The 19,603-nt window shown below is 39.9% G+C and overlaps 1 protein-coding gene across 4 annotated transcripts in view; it reads left to right on the top strand.

Annotated features, from left to right (window-relative positions):
- The window catches only part of ESRRG (estrogen related receptor gamma), a 384,813-nt gene that overhangs the window by 139,740 nt on the left and 225,470 nt on the right, over positions 1–19,603 (top strand). For 2 of the 4 annotated variants that reach the window (XM_084285108.1, XM_084285109.1), the window contains one exon: positions 11,264–11,417. The exons of 1 other annotated variant lie outside the window; for it this stretch is intronic. In XM_084285108.1, coding sequence (XP_084141234.1) covers positions 11,383–11,417 — 35 coding nt within the window. In that variant the 5' untranslated portion in view covers positions 11,264–11,382. The remainder of the gene's footprint in view (positions 1–11,263; positions 11,418–19,603) is intronic. One more of the 4 variants, XM_084285110.1, reaches the window with a different exon arrangement.

Genomic DNA, 19,603 nt, shown 5'->3' with positions numbered 1-19,603 from the left:
TTAACCAGCAATGAAGATAAATAGCTCCTGTATCTTTCTGTTTACAGTTATCTTAAGCAAACCCAAAATTAAAGCACAATCACTGTGGAATCAGTTTCTTATGGAATCCTGAATGTAGGACCAAAAGTTGGAATATCTCTAGAAGGAGGTATATATGTACAGAATGTAAAAAGTGTGTGTGTATAATACATTGTATATGTACATTATAACTTCAGTTATTAATAGACCTGGAGAAACTGAGTAATTAAAATAGTATCTAAATGTGATGTGCTGTAACCAGATAAATGAAATTTACAGAGTGCACTGGAATATCTGGAATACCACACTCCATTTCCCTCCCCTTTTTTTCCACAGCCTGGTCTTTATATCGTGGCTGTGTTTGTTCCAGTTAGCTGCAAGTGAGAAACCACTGCCGAGGTCACTGAAATGTCAGTGCTGCATAGGCTGAGGGCAAAACTGGATGGAATTCCCTGCTATAACACTAATTATCAAAACTCATATGATACAAGAGGAAAGTGTGTGCAGCCTTTATGCTGTATGCTGCAGACTAACAGAGGTGGTGGCTGGATAACTCTACAAACAACCCTATGCCCCGAGCTATTTTAGACGTAAGTGTAGTCTCTGGCACACACATACAGTTTTATGCGTACAGTTTATATTCATGGAGTACGCTTGAAACCAGCTACGTGTTTTAGCTGAACTCTGGATGGTCTGAAATACCCAGGTAGTTAGCATTCCTGCCAATTTGATATGATTGAGACCTTTACTTGAACTGACCCCAGAAGGAATAGAAGACTAATTGAGGCAGCCCTGGTTCTAGCTCTCTGGAGGTGTAAAGCACTGCAAATGGTATCTGGTGCATGCATAAAAAGGTTTACATAGTGCAAGAGGGCTATGGGAAGGAAAAGAAAGATTTCTCTTTCTCTGTTTCTCAACAGCCTTCCCCCCTACTCCCCGACAAAGCTTCAAGAAAAAGTAACTTTATTCCTGTCTTAATGTCATTGTGTGGTAAAATAAGGAGGAAAAAAACAAAACACAACAAAACAAACAAAAAAAAACAACACCAACCAAACAAAGTAGAAGGTAAAATTAGGACAGTACTTGGGTGCCTCTGCCTGAGGCTGTAATTAAAGCTAACTAGATAAAAAGAGATATTCTGCCTCAGATTTATGCTCTGAGGAGAGGAGAAAAAAAAAAAAAAAAAGGCTGAAAGTGAAATACAGCAAAAGAAACCCGTAATTCCAATGTATTCAACTCACCCATCAGAAGAAATGGCATTAATTCAGGTACCCAATTACTGTAATGTGGTTCAGAGCACCTCAATAGGTGTTTCAATCTCAAGCCAGGACTAACATTTGTAATCCTTTAAATGCACTTAAGAAATTGATGTTACAGCCCCACAATCTGTTAGGGGCCTTGCTTCCTGGCTGATTGCAAAGTATCCCACCATTAATTGGATCATCAGAATGTGATCCGCGTCCTGGTCCTCGGATTATGTAAGACTGACTTTGCTCTGACGCGCTGAACCAGAGGCTTCTTTTGCTGGATATTTTGACCCTTAATGTAGATAAGTGGTATTTTTCATCAATCTTAGCTTGCATTAAAAAAGGGAAATGTCAATTCAATGTGGGGCGTTTAACTTAATTCAACATCTTTTAATTTAATACCTTGGAAAAGTTAGTTCGTCTCCGACCTGCCGGAGACTTGTGCTGATGGAATGGTTTGTGGAGCGGGGCTGGAGGCACCTCGTTCCCACACCATGGTGTGGTTGGGTCCCAAAAGTCTTTTCCTGCTTCGTCCCTGTGTGAAAGGAAAAGAGAAACAAACTGCCCCTGAATGCTGGTTTGCAACATCAGTAATGAGTTTCCTCAACTCCTTTGGACTGTTCCCTAATGACCACTCTGTGCACCTGAGGGAAAACAGACACAAAATTAATTCTGTCTGTACAGCATTGTTCATCTTGGGCTTCAGGTTTCCTTGATTTTTTTTTTTTTTTTGTGGTTTAAGATGGTTTGATTAATTCACTCGCTATTTTTAATGGTGCTAGAATAACAGCTGGCATGGAAATCCTCTGCATGTGCTAAACCTAAAATCCTACTGAAAGCAAGGGAGATGTCTCCTGATAGAAGGCAGTGTTATTTCAAAAAAAATTATCACTGGAAAGTATGAGACGTATAAATTATTTATTTATTTATTTATTTATTTTTCCTTGTACTGCATCATAAAACCCTCTTGATACTTCTTGGTATGGAATGTGTTTGTCCCAGTGGTACAGACAGAGCTTCAAAGATGACTGCAGCAAAGTTTTTTGACAAACACAGTAAGCTTCCCAGTTCTCTGGGCATTGCAGTGAGCATCCAATTCATTTGACTTTTAACATGGTTTTGGGAAAACTTTTGTGGCAGTTACTGGTGTGGTATTGGTCTCCTGGTTGTTAGGAGGAAAGGTGGTGAAGCGAAGAGAGTTAACGTTCAGATTCATGGCCATGGCTTGTCAGTTCTTAATGTCTTTCCTGCAACTGATGCTTAATAATACTAAGTATAGCAATATATATACATATAGTATGCTACAAATTCACTATCAGAACCTGTCTTTTTCTGTGTTTCAGAGGAAAAGCAAGAAGCAAGCTCTTTTCCACTGTGTCACAGCGTCAGAAATCTTAGGCCTCTTTTTTCTTTTTTTTCCCCTGCCAAGTTCTCATTTCTGTTTTTCCAACTTTCTCCTCTCCCTGCTCTTCATTCAGAGAAGTCATTCAAAAATAGTGCCACACTGTGGGCCGGAAAAAATGCCAAGGCCCAGTAATGGTGAGGGAGCAGTAGAATTTCTTGTTTCACTGTCATCTTCTAGAGCTGTGGAGGTCCTGAAGACCTTTAGAGGTCTGTAAAACATTACAAGTTGAAAAAAGCAAGCTTCTGGGGCAGCACTTTCTGTTTCACAAGAAACAAGTACAACCCAAAGGAGAACTGGAGTGAAGAGGGTGGTTCTTGAGTTTCTCCCACTCTTCTGCTGGACAAGGACCAACTAAGAGTGTGACATGTAGGATAAAAATGAGACAAATTTGAGGCAAGGAGTTTAAATAGGAGGTCTGGGACAGTCTGATTAGACAACCCATCCATACAGCTTTTGTAGTCACTGAAGACGTGAATCTTTATAGAGTGTCAGAGAATCTGACTCCACCTTTGCTCAGTGCTAACTAGATTTTGTAGATTAGCAGAATACCTAGGTTCATCTTCTCTATGGATTTACAGGGAAAATAACCACATATGCACAAAAAGGCTTTTAGTTAGAGGTACTTTTGTGATTTTGAGCCCAGTTAGTAAGAGAATTGTTCTGGCATTTTGAGTGGATAACTGTTTATTAACACCAATTGTGCCCTGGTCAGGAGAAGGCTTTCTGTTGTTGGTTTGGGTCCACGTGAGGTAGCTGTTCCTCATGTGAGGTATGTTGCTCATACGTAAGTACCTGACCTTGCTGTTTTTTTCCTCCTGCTTTCTTCTTGATATGAAGTGAATAGGCAGGTAGATATATACGGTTCCAGTCAGCCAAATTGGCACTAGAGGTGATATGGTGCTATGCTAGGACAGGATAACCTTAGGTTTAGGCTCCTGGCTGGAGCAGAAGAAACATATATTTAGTCCCTAGCAGCTGCCTGGCTAGTCTCTGTAAATTGTACTGTGTATTGGTCATGGTGGTCTTCTCTCTTTGAACCTGTGTGGTTCCTGGCATAGGAAGATCTCATCTGCAACAGTAGATGCTGATGAAAAATAAATAAGAGCCCTGGCTAGAGATTCCTATAAACAGGTGACAAGCTTTCAAAAAAATAGCTCTTCTCTACCAGACCTTTTTCACGTTATAGTATTTGAACCTCTCCTTGAAAGTATTTCAATGAGATTTGGACTGTTCTCCTTGAAACTGCATCCGCAGATGAAGAATGTGAGTTCATGTTTCAGTACTATATTCACTGAACTAACATGCAATGTAGTATACCCCAAAATGTATACCTACATATCATTCATGAGGGAATTACACCTATCTAAGCTTAAATATTTTAGAAAACGTTGTTGAAGGAAGCTCACTTGGCCATATGCAGACCTGGTATAAAAGGAATCACCTTTCCTGAAGGGAGTGAAGTTGTAGCTCCTTCGATCAGATTGAAACTTATCTCAGAGACTTCCAGATAAACACTAGCCTCATACTCAGTTCATTCAACAACAACACAAAGCTCTTTTATGAAAGGAGAAATATGAAGTACTGTAGGTAAGCCTGTAATTACTTTGGCCATAGAACAAACATAAAGTTTCTTCCTGCTTGCAAGGGCCTAACCTTCTTGAGGTAGAGTAGGATCTGGGATATCTCCAGCGTTGATAGTGTTCCTACAGCAGCTGCATTTTCCAGCACACTTTATACCAGCACAAGATGCTTCTGAGTTTCTCTGCTACATGGAGGGGAGAGGAAAGCTGCAGGTTGTGGCTCTGCCTTCCTGGGCAATTGATCTGTAACACAGACACGGTATCTTGGGGTGTTTTGCTGCATAGAGTTGCACTGCAAGTGCGTCACTTCCCATCTGTTTAATTGGAGCCTTGGGTGACACTTCTCTGCTGCTTTATCCCCAGACAGAAAGCTGATCTACGTTTTTGCTTTAAGTACACTACAAGGTTGGAAAGTAAAGTTGAGTTTGCAGTGAAGCAGTTATATTGGCTTCCCATGCTTTGAAGACAAATGGAGTCTCATCCATCGCTGCTATACCAGTATGCTGGTGCTGTTTCAGGCTGCTTTGGGTTAGGATTTCAGTTTGCCCTTCCTTCCTAATGGGGTCCCTTGGTGGAGAATGCCATCCAAGTGCAGGATGGATGAGGTGCCCTAAGGACCTGTATCAGGCTTGCCTTTTAAGCAGTGCCTTGCTGAACTGTGAACTGGGGTTTTCTTGAAGTGCTGTGTGAGGATATGAATTCAACTTCGAGACTAAAAAGGGAACAAATACTACATATGACAGCATGTGTCAGCTTGAAAACACACAGCATTCAGTGGCAGTATTAATATGCATCTAAAATGATTTTCCTGTGGTGTCTTGAGTGTTTCTCAGGGGCCCCTTTCTTTGTTCTAATTCCCTGTGGAACCGGCAGAGAAAAATGGCTGGTGCGCTTGCTTCGGCCACTGTCAGAGATGAGCTTGCAGCTGAATTAATTCTGTTCTCTCTAATGACCGGCAGTTACCTCATTGCCAGGGAAATGGCCCCCTCCGCCTGCAGAGCCGTAGCAACTCAGTGTCATTACGCAGGACAGCGCATTTGTCTGATACTGGCTGCCCCGAACACTGAAGGCGATTCTGCTTGCCTGGATCTGGCAGAGGAGCAGATGAAACTTGCCTGTCCCGTGATCCCATGATGTGCTGTGTGTCAGAAGCGTGCACCTCCACTGAATGGCTTTGTCCTTCGCAGTGTGAACCCAATGCTTCCCTCACGCTGTGGGGGGGAAAGGATTTAAGAGAAGTGAGCACGTTGAAATGAACCTGTGTGCTGTATCTGTTGTGATCAGATTCTCATGTGGTTTCTTGGTTCCGTGAGGAACCCCAGGTGGATATGTATAAATACCGAATTGGGCAGTTGTTTTTTTGTATGGTGTGTGTGTGTGTGCGCAAATTTCTTCAGGATTTCTTCAGGCGATGTTGACTGTAGACCCTCCTATACAGTGGTGCAGAGAAGAGGCACTGTTTCCGTTTCCCAAACCTACGCTCACTATGAATTCTACCTATGCCATTTGTTGGATGCTATTATAAAAGGGTAGGATGAAAAGTGTCCTATAATGGAGCTATGGTCAGTCTATTCTGATACTTTGCAATAGCTCACAGGTATTAGGGTGTGAAGTCGAGCAAGTGTGCGTCTTAAGTGGCTGATCTGGGTTTCAGCATTAAGCCCAGCTGCTCCTTCACACACTCTGTAAAATTACAGTATTTTACAGAGTAATGGCCTCACGTAAGGAAGCAATGTGAATCACAGGCGAACTGCTCCGGGATGGTGAGCACTCTCCCTGCCCTTGCCTTTCTCCTCCTAGTCTCTTACTCTCCTTTTTTAATTTCCTTCCCTCAACTCTTTGCAACACAGGTAGACACGTTCTAGTGTGACTCTGAGGAGGCTGCTACATTCTCGTTAGTCTGGTTCTCTTATTTGATTTTACTGTCTTTTTCACCTTGTCTGCTTAAGAAGCCCATGCTGCTTCAAGTAGCTTTGAATGCACCAGTAAGTGCATGTTGCAGAGTGAGAAGTGAAATAGAGAATGTGTCTTCATCCAAGATTTGGAAGTGGTAGGAAATGACCTTTTGCACTTCTTTTGCTTTTTAGATCTTTAAGCCCTAAGCCACCCTAAATCTACTGTCCCTATAAAAAGCTGCATTTTAAAAGTCTTTAGGAGGCTTGCTGACCTTGCAACCTACTTTGTAAGGAGTCTGCACCCACAGCTATTAAACAAAATTAATTTCAGCACTTTTAAATTGTTAATCTTGCAAAAGACAACTTGCTTGCTCTCCAGTGATCCCACAGGTCGTCATTCTGTGAGCTGCAAGCCATCACCAGGGTTCACGGCTCTGAACATCATCAGTCTGCTCGTGGCCTCCCAAATGCCTTGCAAAATTAATTCCTCTGCCCTCCACTTTTCCTCCCCTAGCAGCTCTCTGAGATCTGGGCACTTGGTGAGCTCTCTGCAGGTAGCAGCCCTTCACTGGTAGCTGCACCACAGGTTATTCTCGTTTTAAGGTTACTCTGTCCTAAATCAGTGCTTCCGATCCTCAACTCACGGTAATGAACTTTGGGCAGCAGGACACTAATTCAGGTAGGAAATGACAGTTTTACTGTTCAGAGCGCTAGCTTTTCTATCGCAGGGGCAACGTCTCTTGTAAGTTAAGTTTCTCCATCCCCATGGGGCAAATGTTTTACCAGCTACTAATTTATTTTGTATCCTTTTATGTGATTTTTTTTTCTGTCTGTGGAACTTGGAAATGTTGCCTTTTTTCCTCCTTGTAGTGATATGTGTGGATGCACAGGGGGTGGGGGAAAAAGCGAGTGCTGTATCTGGTATTATCATGCCTGGTTGTCCCTGCTCCTTCCACCTCTTTTGTCTCTGCCACTCAAGCCAATTTCAGCCATCCGCCGACTCTCATTTGGGATAATAGCCTCTCTTTTTACTGTTGTCTTGTCATGTTTGATTCGGCAGCACAAGGGTTTTAAATTAGCCAAAACGTTTGCATGCTGGGCTTACTCGGCTGCCACTACCAGTTGTGGATCCACTAAACCACTTGATGCTGAAATTGATGATTGCTCGGAAGGAATAAGAAATTGTTGGTGGCTACCGGGAAGATTCATTCACGCCGGGCCCCTTTTAAGCAACATAGGGGGAGGGAGAGAGAGATTTCCTTCATTTTCCCGCTGCCTGGCTGGTGGCTGTATTGTCCTTGTGCCAGGTTCCTGCTGAGTGATTACAGTCTTGCTAGGCTGCGTAGTTCCTGTGATTTCAAAATAAAAACAGAATTAAAAAAAAAAAAAAAAAAAAAAAGAGGGGAGGGAAGGAAGGTGGGGGGATAAAGCTCCAAAGATTTGCAGTTAAATTCAGTAAGAGAATTGTTATATTTTAACTCACTGGCCACTTCTTTGTTTTCTGTTTGATGTATTCCCCCAGCCAGAAGTTCACCTGTTAGAAGTTTTACCCAGCGGGAGACTCTGTATTGGCCTGCTTGGGTTGGTGATGCCAAACCACAGCTGGACTCTAAGCAGGTTTTAATATTCTCTAGATGAGAAATGAGCTCATCATTAATGGGCTCTGAAATCACCAAGAAAACTTCTAATAACAGCCCTCATGCATGGCAAAATACCTTTTACTTGTTTATACTAGGGTTTAAAGATATGGAGGGCTAGAATTTATTAGGGAAAAGAAAGAAAGAAAGAAAAAAAAAACAACAGCTTGACAAACTGTCTATAGAAAAAGAAAATGATTGAAACTATAGAATTCAATGTTTTGTCAATTTCAGTGACTAGGGATGTGCTTATATCTTAGAACTATATACAGTCACTTATGAAAAGTGAAAGACGAATTTTCTCAGTGGAGTAGATTTGGTTTCTTTTACAAGGGAGAGTATGTTTTGGCTTTCTTCAGGAATATTCTAGTATTACCTTCTGGGTTATGGCAATAATTGGTAATTCAGGTAGCTAGATAGTACATGTACAATGGCTCAGCATTTCCAGATAAAGGCAAATACTACCTAACAGAGAATAGTAGCAATTATAATTAAATAAATAAATAAGTATCTTTGCCATTTATGTTAGTTCCCAGCCATTAAGAAGTGTGGCTTCAAAATTTACAATGCATTACACAGTGTCACAAATAATACCCTAAATATATTACAGGCAGGAATACGACTGCACAGCATCCGAGCCAACAAAAGATGTTCTCATTTGATCTAATATTGCTAACATTATTATTAGTAATATTCTGGCACTTTCTTTCGTGATTACTAAGCCACATGTTCTCTTGTGTAAGATGCCCTTTTTCTGCTTTAAAAAAAAAAAAAATCATCTTATAAATTTGAAGCTGCTGGCATGTAGCTTTGTTTCTCTCTTGTATGTAATAAATCTTGAAGAAATCATGTGAATGACGAAAGCTCTAAAAATACAAATCTAAGTAAGAGGGCGAATCTCAGGGGCCCGGCAGTGGAGTGCTGTTGTGCAAGGCTGGAGTGGCAGGTTTCTGTTTGTGCCAGTTAACGGGAGTTTGGGAAGTCAAGTGGCCACAATGGGTTTAGTCCTGTTATCTGTATCTGACCACTGCGCTGCTCAGAATTGCTGATTTCTCAGCAAAATCGTGACAGATGTGTTGCAGGGAAATGTATTGGTGGAATAGCTGGTGAGAGAGTTAATGCAGAGGATAATAAGTAGCTAAGGCTATGTCCTCCAGCAGACTTTGATGTGTTTTGATAATATATGGGATGGGTCAATCTGCCCTATTAGCAAATGTAGCCAGTTTATGCTCTACATACAAACTAGAGATTTGATAAAGCACTAAATTAGTTTTCACAAGGTATTAGATGTTAGATACTTAATGGGATCATCATGCTTTTGCTACACTTGGTTAAAATGTGTTCTGTAGCAGAGGCATGAGGCAGCATGACATTTCACCAGGAGAGGAAGCGTGTCTTGTGACTGAATCACGAGCCGGGGAATTATGAAGTCCAGCATTGCTCGGCTCCTGGGTTACCCTCTGGGTGATTTACTAGAGTTTTCTCTTCTTGCATCTGCAGAATAACATCGTGTCCTTCCCTTTTTGCTTTACCTCGCTGTGAAGTTGAAGCCATCGATGTTTGTGAAGTGTTGTTTGTTTGTTTTTTTGTTTATCCTTGGATGCAAAGTGTTGTAAGGTGTGAGTAATCGTAATTCTGTGAAGTGCTTCCTCCCTAAGAGACGAATACCATCCAGCTCAGGAGGTGCAGGGGAATTCCCTAAACCTAAGAGCAGAGAAGTTACCAGTTCAGATGTATTCAAGCAAATTTGAATAAGACTCCTTTGCAAAGCATGAAAGAAGAGGTTGAGGGGTTTTGTGTAGTGCTCCCCAGCCGCATCCTGTGTTCACTCTGTGCCACTGTTTATGAGGTAGTTTAGTGAAGCCAATTCAAAAATACGTCGGTAAGATACGGCATGTGGGGACAAGTGTCCTTCCCTACACATGCTGGTGCCTACTTTACCAGTGGGGAACTTAGGAAAAAGAAAGCAACCTTCCCAGGCCCCCATGCAGGTCAGTCTTCAAAGTGGGCCTTGTTTGAGTGCTCCCCTCACCTGGGCTTCAGTCCCTTCTGGCTGCTGGCACTGGTTTTATAAGCTTGGTTCTTCAGTATCAAAGAAAGGGATGTAAAATTACTTTTTTATTTTATTATTTTTTTAAAGTTCTGTGTTTTTTTGTCTTCTTAAATAAAAACCTGAGACTGCTGACAAGAGTGTATGCTCACAGCTAACTTCAGAAAGTTGCTTTAAAATCCATCCTGTATTTGGTTTTTGTCACATGAGAATGTTTTAAGTATAACTTTTCCTATTGCTATTTTTTCCAAAGGTTTATAGATACTGTTCTTAATTACATTTGCAATGCATAACGCTGTTTTCTCTAACATCTTACTACTTATAAAAGTAGCCTGTCCCAACTGAAAGAGACTTTTTGTGAAATGCATCAAGAGTGTCACATATGAAATTATCCTGCTTGAAAGCACAGAGGTTGCATCCCAATATAGACCACGGTGGAAAATGACTCAAAATTAACTGACGGCTTCTCTCCTATTTGCACCCCTCCCCAGTCTGTTTTATAGTTGGGCTGTGGTAGGAAACGTATCGTGTATAGTGGCATTTTAGGCTACTGCTACTAATAATCCCTTTGGGTGTTTCATTAGTGCATTATTTATAGGATCGCGAAAGGGCATCCGCTCTGCTTCACGGTGCTACCCGTGTCCTGACGACTGAACAGATTTTCTGAAGCACGGAGTCATGGCCATGTACTCACCAGTCCTCGGGTCCCACTTCCCTGCTAAGCAATGCTTTGAGCTTGAAAACCCGCTTTTTAAACCCAAAGAGGCAGGGACAAGTATGGGTGTGGGAAGTCTCATAGACGAGGCTTGCCTGTAGACTTTGCCTTGTAACACCTCATAAGCCTGCACCTGACAAGCTACTCGCAGCCGGTGGGCTGTGTTTTTCCTAATAAATTCCTTTTTGAACCCACTTGTTAGTCAGGCACTGTGCTCACTAACTACAGCAAGGGCCCTGTGTCTTGGGCATAAATTACTCTTGTGTGCCACTGTCTCTGAGCAGCCCCCCAGTTATGGATTACTTTGTTCTCGACTTGACAGGAACATAATTAGAACTGTTGATGAAATCTACCAAATTGTTCCTCCGTGGCCTCAATGGTCAGGAAATTTGGCTGAGTCGTATTTGTCACAGACGTAAAGGCTCTAAACACTTCATATTAACTATGTTATTAATGTGCCCTCTAATCTGTCCGCGAATTGGTAACACTCGGAGTGAGCTTGTGCTCTAATAGCACCTTGTGATGAATACATTGTAATGCTGCTAAAAAAGTTTCTGGAGGGTGGAAAAAGAAAATGTTAATCAAAAGTGAATATTTCTCTGCTGTTTCTTTTTATGCTCATGTTTTTTTTTATGCATATTTTTGTTTGTTTGATTTCTGTTTTTAATAGAGATTCATTTAGGCTTTACATTGACGGACCCTTTTTTGTTCTATAGGATTTGCTGACATTTTGGCTGTTTCATTGCCAGAGGAGGCTTTGTGTGTCCCAAAGGAAGTGAGTGATCTGGCCATAACAAATCCTGCCAAAATATTTTAACACCGTTACGATTTTCTAATGCAATGCGTAGTGAATGTGACTAGAAAAGGATGGTGAGTTGATGAAGGGGATTCGTGCCCTCTCCTGTGCACTTGTCTGGTGGAACGTGCTGGCAGGAGCCTCTGGGGTGGTGGGAGAGCGCAGCCAGGAGCCTGTGGTTTGCCTCTCGAAGCGTATCGCTTCAGAGGGATGAAGTGTGAGCTGCTGCTGCAAGCTGACGTGTCAAATGTGGGTCCTGCTCTTGAACTTTCCAAGAGTCCAGGGTGGTCGGATGCGGGGTTTTAGTTGTTGATGTTAAATAAATGCATTTTGGCTGCTGTAACTGTGCAGTATGTTAAAACAAGGAAACGTGCTAGGTACTTGCAGATGAGAAAGATCCTAGTGGCTGACTGTCCTCAAAGCTCACAAGCCACTATCTGGGGTAAAACAAACTCTCCACTGCAAAACAAAGGGAGATGCCAAATTTCAGCATAGGTCTGACGATCACTGAGGTGGTTCTTAACTATTTGGGCAACTGTGCCTAGAGAAAGTGTTAAAGCACAAAAATGCTTAATTAGGAATTTTCACATGTAGCGTTCAGGGGATGATGATTCTGACAATGTAATATTTAGAGTTGAGCTGGAAGTATGGGAAAACAATAACTTAGATCCTTGAGCTATTCTCTAAAGAAGCAGGTAAATTAGCTTCTGCTTTTCTAATATCTTGGTGATTTGCTTATATTAAATTTAGCGTCCATTTCCCCTGATTCTCCCCCTTCTCCCCCCCCCAAAAAAAAAAAAAAAAAAAAAAACACCTCCTAACCTTGCAAAACATAACAGAGTTGAAAATGACGGCTGTTATTCTGCAGTCAGCATGTTTTGTCCCCAGCGTACACCATGCTGGACTACTCCTACCTGGTTTCTAGGATAAACTCGCTTTTCTTTGGTCACTCTAAATTGACATATATAAGAAGAAGCAAAGCAGCTGACCACCCCTGCCAGCAAGTTTTGCTGAAGGGGAGAAAGCCAACAAGAAATAGAAAAGTAGAGCATGCCTGCAGCTTTGGATGTTGATCCTTGTGCTTTCACTGCACGGTCCTTACTTGCTGACCGTTGAGCTGCTTGCAAGACTGACTTGTGTTGTCAGGTGCTCAGACTGACCCAAGTACGTTCCAGCCTCTCACTGGTGATGACTTTTCCCGTTCTGATGATTCCCTGTCGGCTTGTCTTTGAACACAGAACAGAGTTGCAGGGTCCCATGCTCATCTCCAAAGCCCTTGATCAGTTTTTGCTGGGCCTGCTCCATGCAGCCCAGTTCCCGGGGGCAATGATGTTGCTGCCTCCAAGCAGAAAGTGTTAACCTGGGGGTTAGGGCTTATTTAGAGATTTCAGTCTATGATCTTAATGTTCGTAAATGAAATGGGAATCTAACTCTATACCTTTCTCATGCAAATCAATCTATTTCTAGTAATGAGCAATTTAAGGTGTTTTTTTTTTTTTTTTTTGTTTTGTTTTTTAATATGTAGTTGCCATCTCTGGAAATCAGGATCAGAATTCAGGATGCTCAAATTAGGTGTTAGTGCATGCAGATACTCTGATGACTCTATTATTAGAATAAAGTAGACCAGTACTTTCCCTGTATCTGTTTCTTTTCACTGCTTTTGTCTCTTCTTTCTCAGTTCATTTTGTCTAAATTTTTCTTTTGTTCTTTAATTTCACCCTTTAATTCATTTTTACCAAAACCATGGGAATTTGGAGGGCTTTCTAAATTAGATCACATTACTTACAGCGTATTGAAAACTGAATTCCATATTCTTTTGACATAGTCTTGTTTTTATCACTGCTTTGAAATGGTATATTATTTGGGATATTGATACCCAGAAACACACTTTATGCTGTCCTGGCTCTATTTCATTGGTCTTTCACTACTAATAATTATTCTTTAAATAAGAGAGCACCACATTATCCTTGAACACTTATATTTTTCTGTTTATTTTCAGTTTCTTGTGGGAACATCATGATATGCATTCTGTATATCCAAATCTGACTTTCTTTGTGAAGTAGACTGAAATGTATCATGAGCAGAGCACCCCAAAAATAACCTTAATTCTGCTTTCACTTCTTGTTTAAGAGTAGAAAGCAAAAATACTTCTGCAGAAACCAAGCTGGTTTGAGGGGAGGGTAGAGCAGGGGGATAATATCAGATTTGGGCCCTGGAATATTCATTTGATAAACACTGCGTGATCTTACAGTGTCAGCTATGGAGAGCATTTGCTAGTAGACGGTCATGTTTGAAATCAGGATTCATAGTTAATCATAAGAAACAGGCTTATCACTTCATAAACTCTAGGACAGCCTGTTTTCTTTTCCAAACGTTTAAATTGCTTGGCTGTTTTATGTATTAAAACCCAATTATAACTTTAAGGGTATTTCAAAGAAGTTTCAAAGCTGTTTCCTTCAGGAACTGTACCTAGATTGAAGCCTAATCTCTGAGTAGTTCATATGCTTAACTGCATCTCTTCTGTATGTATCTTTGTTGTTTGTTTGTTTGTTTGTTTTCTGGAAAGATAGGATTTTGAAGAGTCTTCATTACCAGACTGGCCCATGCAAATCTTTAACAGCCAAATTTACACGCATTTGTACAAATGTGCACACACAAGCAACCCTCACTCCTCCCAGCACACACTTTTACAAATCATTCTGTAAACTTTTTCAAAACATGCTTTGTGTTGAGGAAAACGTGTAACCTAAAATTAGCAAAATGAAATCCCAGTGTGGCTCTCAAACTCCAGAATACAATTTAAAAATATTTTATTTTCTTTCTCTTTAGATATAGCAACAAAGGAAAAGTAAAGGTTTATTCCATTACCTTTCTTCTGCTATGCTACACAGACTGTATGCAAAACAAATTCAGAGAAATAAAAAGCAAAGAGTCCTGCAGGATGAGTTGTACATTGGCAGGAGTTCTACTAGTGGGACGTATGGGCTGCTAGATGGAAAAGCTTAAGTGCAGCCTTCATGGTTCTCAGATTTGGCAGAAAGTCCAGTTATGAAGCTGCATGGTACTTGACCTACATGAAATCATAATGTTGCAAAGGGAAAAAAAAACACTGTCCAACAGAATAATAATTTAGATTATTTCTTTGGATGCTGATTTCTCAGCGGAAATGTATATGTGCATCCAATCACACTCTTCTTGATGAAGAAGTGACCACTGTAATTGTATACATTGCAGTAGCTAGGGAGTGTTTTACAAGATGAAGACCAAAAAGGTGCATGTGAAACTAACCCCATTACGTGACTGCTTAGCAAAGCAATACTTTTGCTCAGTGTTTTTACTGAGTGTAGGAAGGTATTTCTACTGCATTTCTAACACCTGTTGGGAGTTAATAGAGCAGTGTTTGGTAACTGTGATGTTCCCTGATCGATGCTTAGTTGCCTGTGGATAGCAAGGAGTTGAAAAGAATGTTCTTAAGATGGAGAAATCCCACTTTAAAGGCCAAATGAGAGAGAATAATGTTCTGATTTAACATCAGAAACAGCTTTCTAAAGACTACCGTGGGCACAGGGTCCCCATATAGGGGAAGAAAAAAAAAAAGGCAGTTTGTGTTTAACAAAAAGAAATAAAATAAAAGGGGCATATGCAGTTGCTCACCCTTCTCACTGTGTGCCTTGCAGTGGAGCTGAAGTTGAGATAGTCTGCTGCTTCTCTTTGTGAAGAGACTGTATGAATTAAAGTTCGCAGAGATATTAGGATTTACTAAGTAAAGTCATACTTGTCAATAGCTCCTCTTGCTAGATATTTAAAGTTCAAGTGCTTGTTTGCTTTAGTTAAGTGCTCTGAAGTGCTTTGAAGCATTGGCCCATTTATATAAACAAATAGAGAAACTCTCTGATAGTCTTCCCAGTGTGTTACCCAATATTTGGTTATCCTTCCTCAGGTCTGAAAAAGAATTGCACTAGCAACTTCTGATACATGTGAGTCTTTGTTAATGAAGTATTATATTAGATCATTTGAACACACATTGTCTGTGTTAAATACATTTTTCTGTCGCACGCAACCATGAAGAAATAGAGGGAAGTCAATAGCTCAGAAAGAGATTCATCCAGAACTTAAATGTGACATAAGAAGAAGCTGAAAGCCTGAATTCCTTTTAGAGTATTTTAAGTAGCAAGTTAATACTATACTTCTCTCATATTTTCTGTCTTCCTGCTCAGCTGTGCTAATTCAAGAGTCTCTTTCAGTTCTGAGAGTAGTGCAACTAAATTTGAACAGGTTCCCAAACCATGGGAAAATCCTGTTCACATGTGTATGGCCTTTAAGAGAAAAAGAGGGAACTACCAATGTTAAAAAAAGATTGTGAAGGTGTTTCCATGCTTCCCATAGTGTTTTGTGTTCATGTTGTAGTGCATTCCAGCTAGTAGTCCTCATGGTAGCAGCTGTCCCATGATGACGGTGCTCTTCTGTAGAAATATCCCTTGGCCTAATGATAATTTTGTGATACCGAAAGCCTAGGAACATCATAAAATTCTATGTTGAAAGTTAGCAAAAATCAGCAAGCCAAATCCTCTTTCATATGTATAAAAAAAATATTTTTTTTACATATTCGGATGTATAAATATAAGCCTTATTTGGAAGAACCCCTGGACAGAAGTTATTCTGTAAGGTCAAGGCAGTTCAGTTCCAGAAGCTGGATGTTGTCAGAACCTAACCCCCCAAAAGTGCAACATAACATGATCATAGAGATGTGGCTGGATGACATCTAACTAAAAAGGCATCTTTGATTAAGAAGAAAATAGTTTGCCCTAATAATTTTGATCTGCATGTGTTTTCTTTTTATGTACATTGTGAGATTCAGAGGGTGTTATAAGCAAGTGGATTTAGAGCTGTTGCTAATTTAAGCTGCATTTAATAAAACACAAGTTTGAGGTATCTTACAAATCAGTGAATGTGGCATAGTTGGAAGATTGCTTTTGTCAAGTTTGATTAGCTCAAAGAGAAACCTTTTCTAAATATTGGTTGTGAGATTAATCAGGCAATGTAAGACCTTGAATTATTCCTCATCACAGGAAAACAATGTAATGTATTATCTTGTCTGATGACAGGAAAATGTAACTTGTGAGTATTTAAAATTTATGTTTTAAAGATTGGACTGAAGTAAAAACTTTCAGGCCATTTTCTTTTAAAAAATTACTTGTTATTTCCCATATTATGTTTTACTTTCCATTGCGTATTCCCATACTACAAGCTGATAGTACCAACATCATTACAATGAAAGATGTTCTCATTATTGACTCCATTCTCAGTTAATTATAAGTTTGTCGTGTTTTAATGAGTAGGATTAAACTTTCATATTCCAAATATATGTCTCATGTTGCTTGCTTAGAACCTTTCCAAAGAAGAGGGTTGAACCATTTCCCTGAATAGTGTGAACAAGAAATATTTTGTTTCCTCACACTAAAAAGTGTTTACAGTGTTAACAAACATTTGCAGAAAAGCTTTAGTACCTCTGTCTTGGAACAAAGTTTGGAAATTTGGGCAAAGCCTTTCCTATTCTTTTCTAGCTTTCTGTCACAATCAGAAGTTAACTTCACTGAAATAAAGACTCACTAATCCTGTAAATAGAGGATTGCAGGAGGAAGAACGCTTGTGTATTTTAAGTATACCCTAATTTTCAGAGGCTGCCCTTTATTCCTCTTTAATAAATCTCTGCCTCCTTCTATAGCCTTAAAAATAAAAATAAAAAATAAGTGATACTTTGTATCTGTACTTAATTGCTCTCTCTTTTAAAATGTGGTATGTTTGCAGCAACTCCTTATACCTTTCAGATTTAGATGTGGTCCAACACAGCTCTGCAGGGAGTCTGTCAGTCTTTCTCTCCGAAGTTCAATGTTCATTAACAGAGCCTGTTTGCTCGTTATATTTTCTAGCAGAAGTTTTATGCTTTGTCTTCTTTTCCTTCCACAACTCCAACATCCTACTCACCCATACAGATCAAGTCCTTTCTCAGAATGCTTGTTCTTTTGCTTATGTGCCTATAAAGCAACATAAGGAGGATGGATATGTTCTAGCCCTGCCATTGCTGGAGTGTTCCTGCTGATTTCAGTATGGCCATGATTTTTTTCTCAAATCTATTGATAGTAGGTGCATATTGCTAACAGGTATATAACAATAAGCACAGGTCCTTTTAAGAAGGCATTTATGACGATATGGGTAGGTTCTGGCACCGTGGCTGCATAAATCACAGCAGGCTCTTACCAAAGGGCGTAGATCCTTACCAAAAAGAAAATCTTTCATTAAATACTTTTTACGTTGCTCATTTAATCTGTAGCAAATTAAAACAATAATCTTGCAATTTCAATAGCAATGTCAATTAATATTATGGCTTGGCTAATATCACATGAGCATAATTTGAAGGGAGTTAAATCAGCGTGCCCCTCACCACGTATGAACCCAAAGTCCTGGGCAATGTTGGGCAGCAGCCTCCAGCCCAGGCCATTTCTCTTGAGGCCTGTTAGTGCAAATAGCATGCAGCTACATTTGATTATTCAGGGCTTCAGAAGGATGTGTCTCTTTGGTCTCATTTACCAGATTGGCTTCTAAGCGCTGTCACCTGGCCTGGCAGTCCTTTACCTAGCAGAGCTGTGACGAGATCTGTTATGGTGGGCAAGGAAGTCTCTTGCTGCATGTGGCCACTGTAATTATCACAGAGAGGCACCTTTATTTAGCAACTCCACATCAGTATTACTGTTACAAAGGCCTCACGTTTGGGTGCATTCGTTTTATGCCTAACCTGTCAGTGGTGTTGATGCCCTGAAGCCTGATCAAGGAGTTAAACTTGTGCAAAACCTGCTTGATCCCAAGCTTTGCACATCAGTTTAGTTTGGTATGAATCTCTTCATAGTGCTGTTTGGAGGAGCATGTGACACTCCGTTGTGGCTTTTGCACTACTGAAGGTGAGCTCCTGCATGGCAATGGAAGTTTTATACTACACCTCTCCATCGTCCATCTTCACACATATTTTCTACATGTATCATTATTATCATCAGCATCTGTCTTTTGACTGATGATTTATTCGTCTCTAGGTCTCTGTCCCTTTACACAATACTAGATCTAAAATTACATCTGTCTAGAGAGAAGTGCACGATCTCAAAGATTTAATACTGGTTTCAAAATTTTATTGCCAATAACTAAATGTGAAATTGCTTTAAATTAACCAGTAATTATTTAGAAAGAAGTAAGAAAGAGTTAAAAAAATAAATAAATAAATAAATAAATCCCTTTCCCAGGCAAACTAGGCCCCCTTCTTCCAACAAAGCTGTTGCAGGAGGTTTCAATGGCATGAATAAATGTATTTCTTTTAACACTTTTGTTGCTTAAAATGCTATTGTTTCATCTGAGGTGTGAGGAGATGTGCTAACCTTGTCAATGTGCGTGCACTAGAGCAGAAATGATAACTGTATATGCATTTTTTTTCTTTTTTTAACAGAAATACTGTGTGTGTGTATGTATGTGTGCCTGTGTGTGTGAGAGAGGGGGAGAGAGAGAGAGACAACTTATTTAAATCCTGAATACAGTCAGACCTCATATGCATTGTTAAAAAAAAGCCCTAAAGAATTGCATATGGATTAGGGGGATGAATATTCTATTATTTCAGTCTGTTCTGCTGATCTTCTTATTGTGACTTTGCGCTTCAGAAATCTGCCAGGAATTTGGCTTTGCTGTACTAGGCAGTAATTTTAAATGTGTATCAAGCACTTGATAGTGTATGATTTGCGTGCTGTTGCATTCCCATTCCCTAAATTTTCCACCAATTTATTACTTTTTTCATACTGTTTTAATATTTCAGGATGATGAATATATACAGCATCATTAAAGGTAAATAAAAAATGCATGAAATTAAAAAATGGAATATTAGATGTTTCTTTGCTGTAATCCCTAGGTCCAATAGGAATGAAATGTCTCTGTTCTGTCAAGTAATCCCTAAACATGATTAGGGACCTTGTAGTTTCCACATAGCCCACATAATATTTGTATCATATAAGCCTATTTATGTAAGGTTTGAGTAAAAGTTGTTATTAGAAGACCTATAAACCTATTTTACAATTCAGAAAGATATTCTTGCCTCTTAATCTCTCTACTTTTATTATTTTGTTGGAGTTGATGGCAATACGTCCTTAATTCATTTTTCAGAATTCTGTTACATCTTTTGGGTACTTATATGTGCATTAACGATCCCAACGAAATGTATTTTTAAGAC

Source organism: Netta rufina, assembly GCF_964035555.1.
Source record: "Netta rufina genome assembly, chromosome: 3".
NCBI classification, from domain to species: Eukaryota; Metazoa; Chordata; class Aves; order Anseriformes; family Anatidae; genus Netta; species Netta rufina.
Note: the sequence above shows the minus strand (reverse complement) of the source record. Positions and strands in the feature narration are given on the sequence as shown.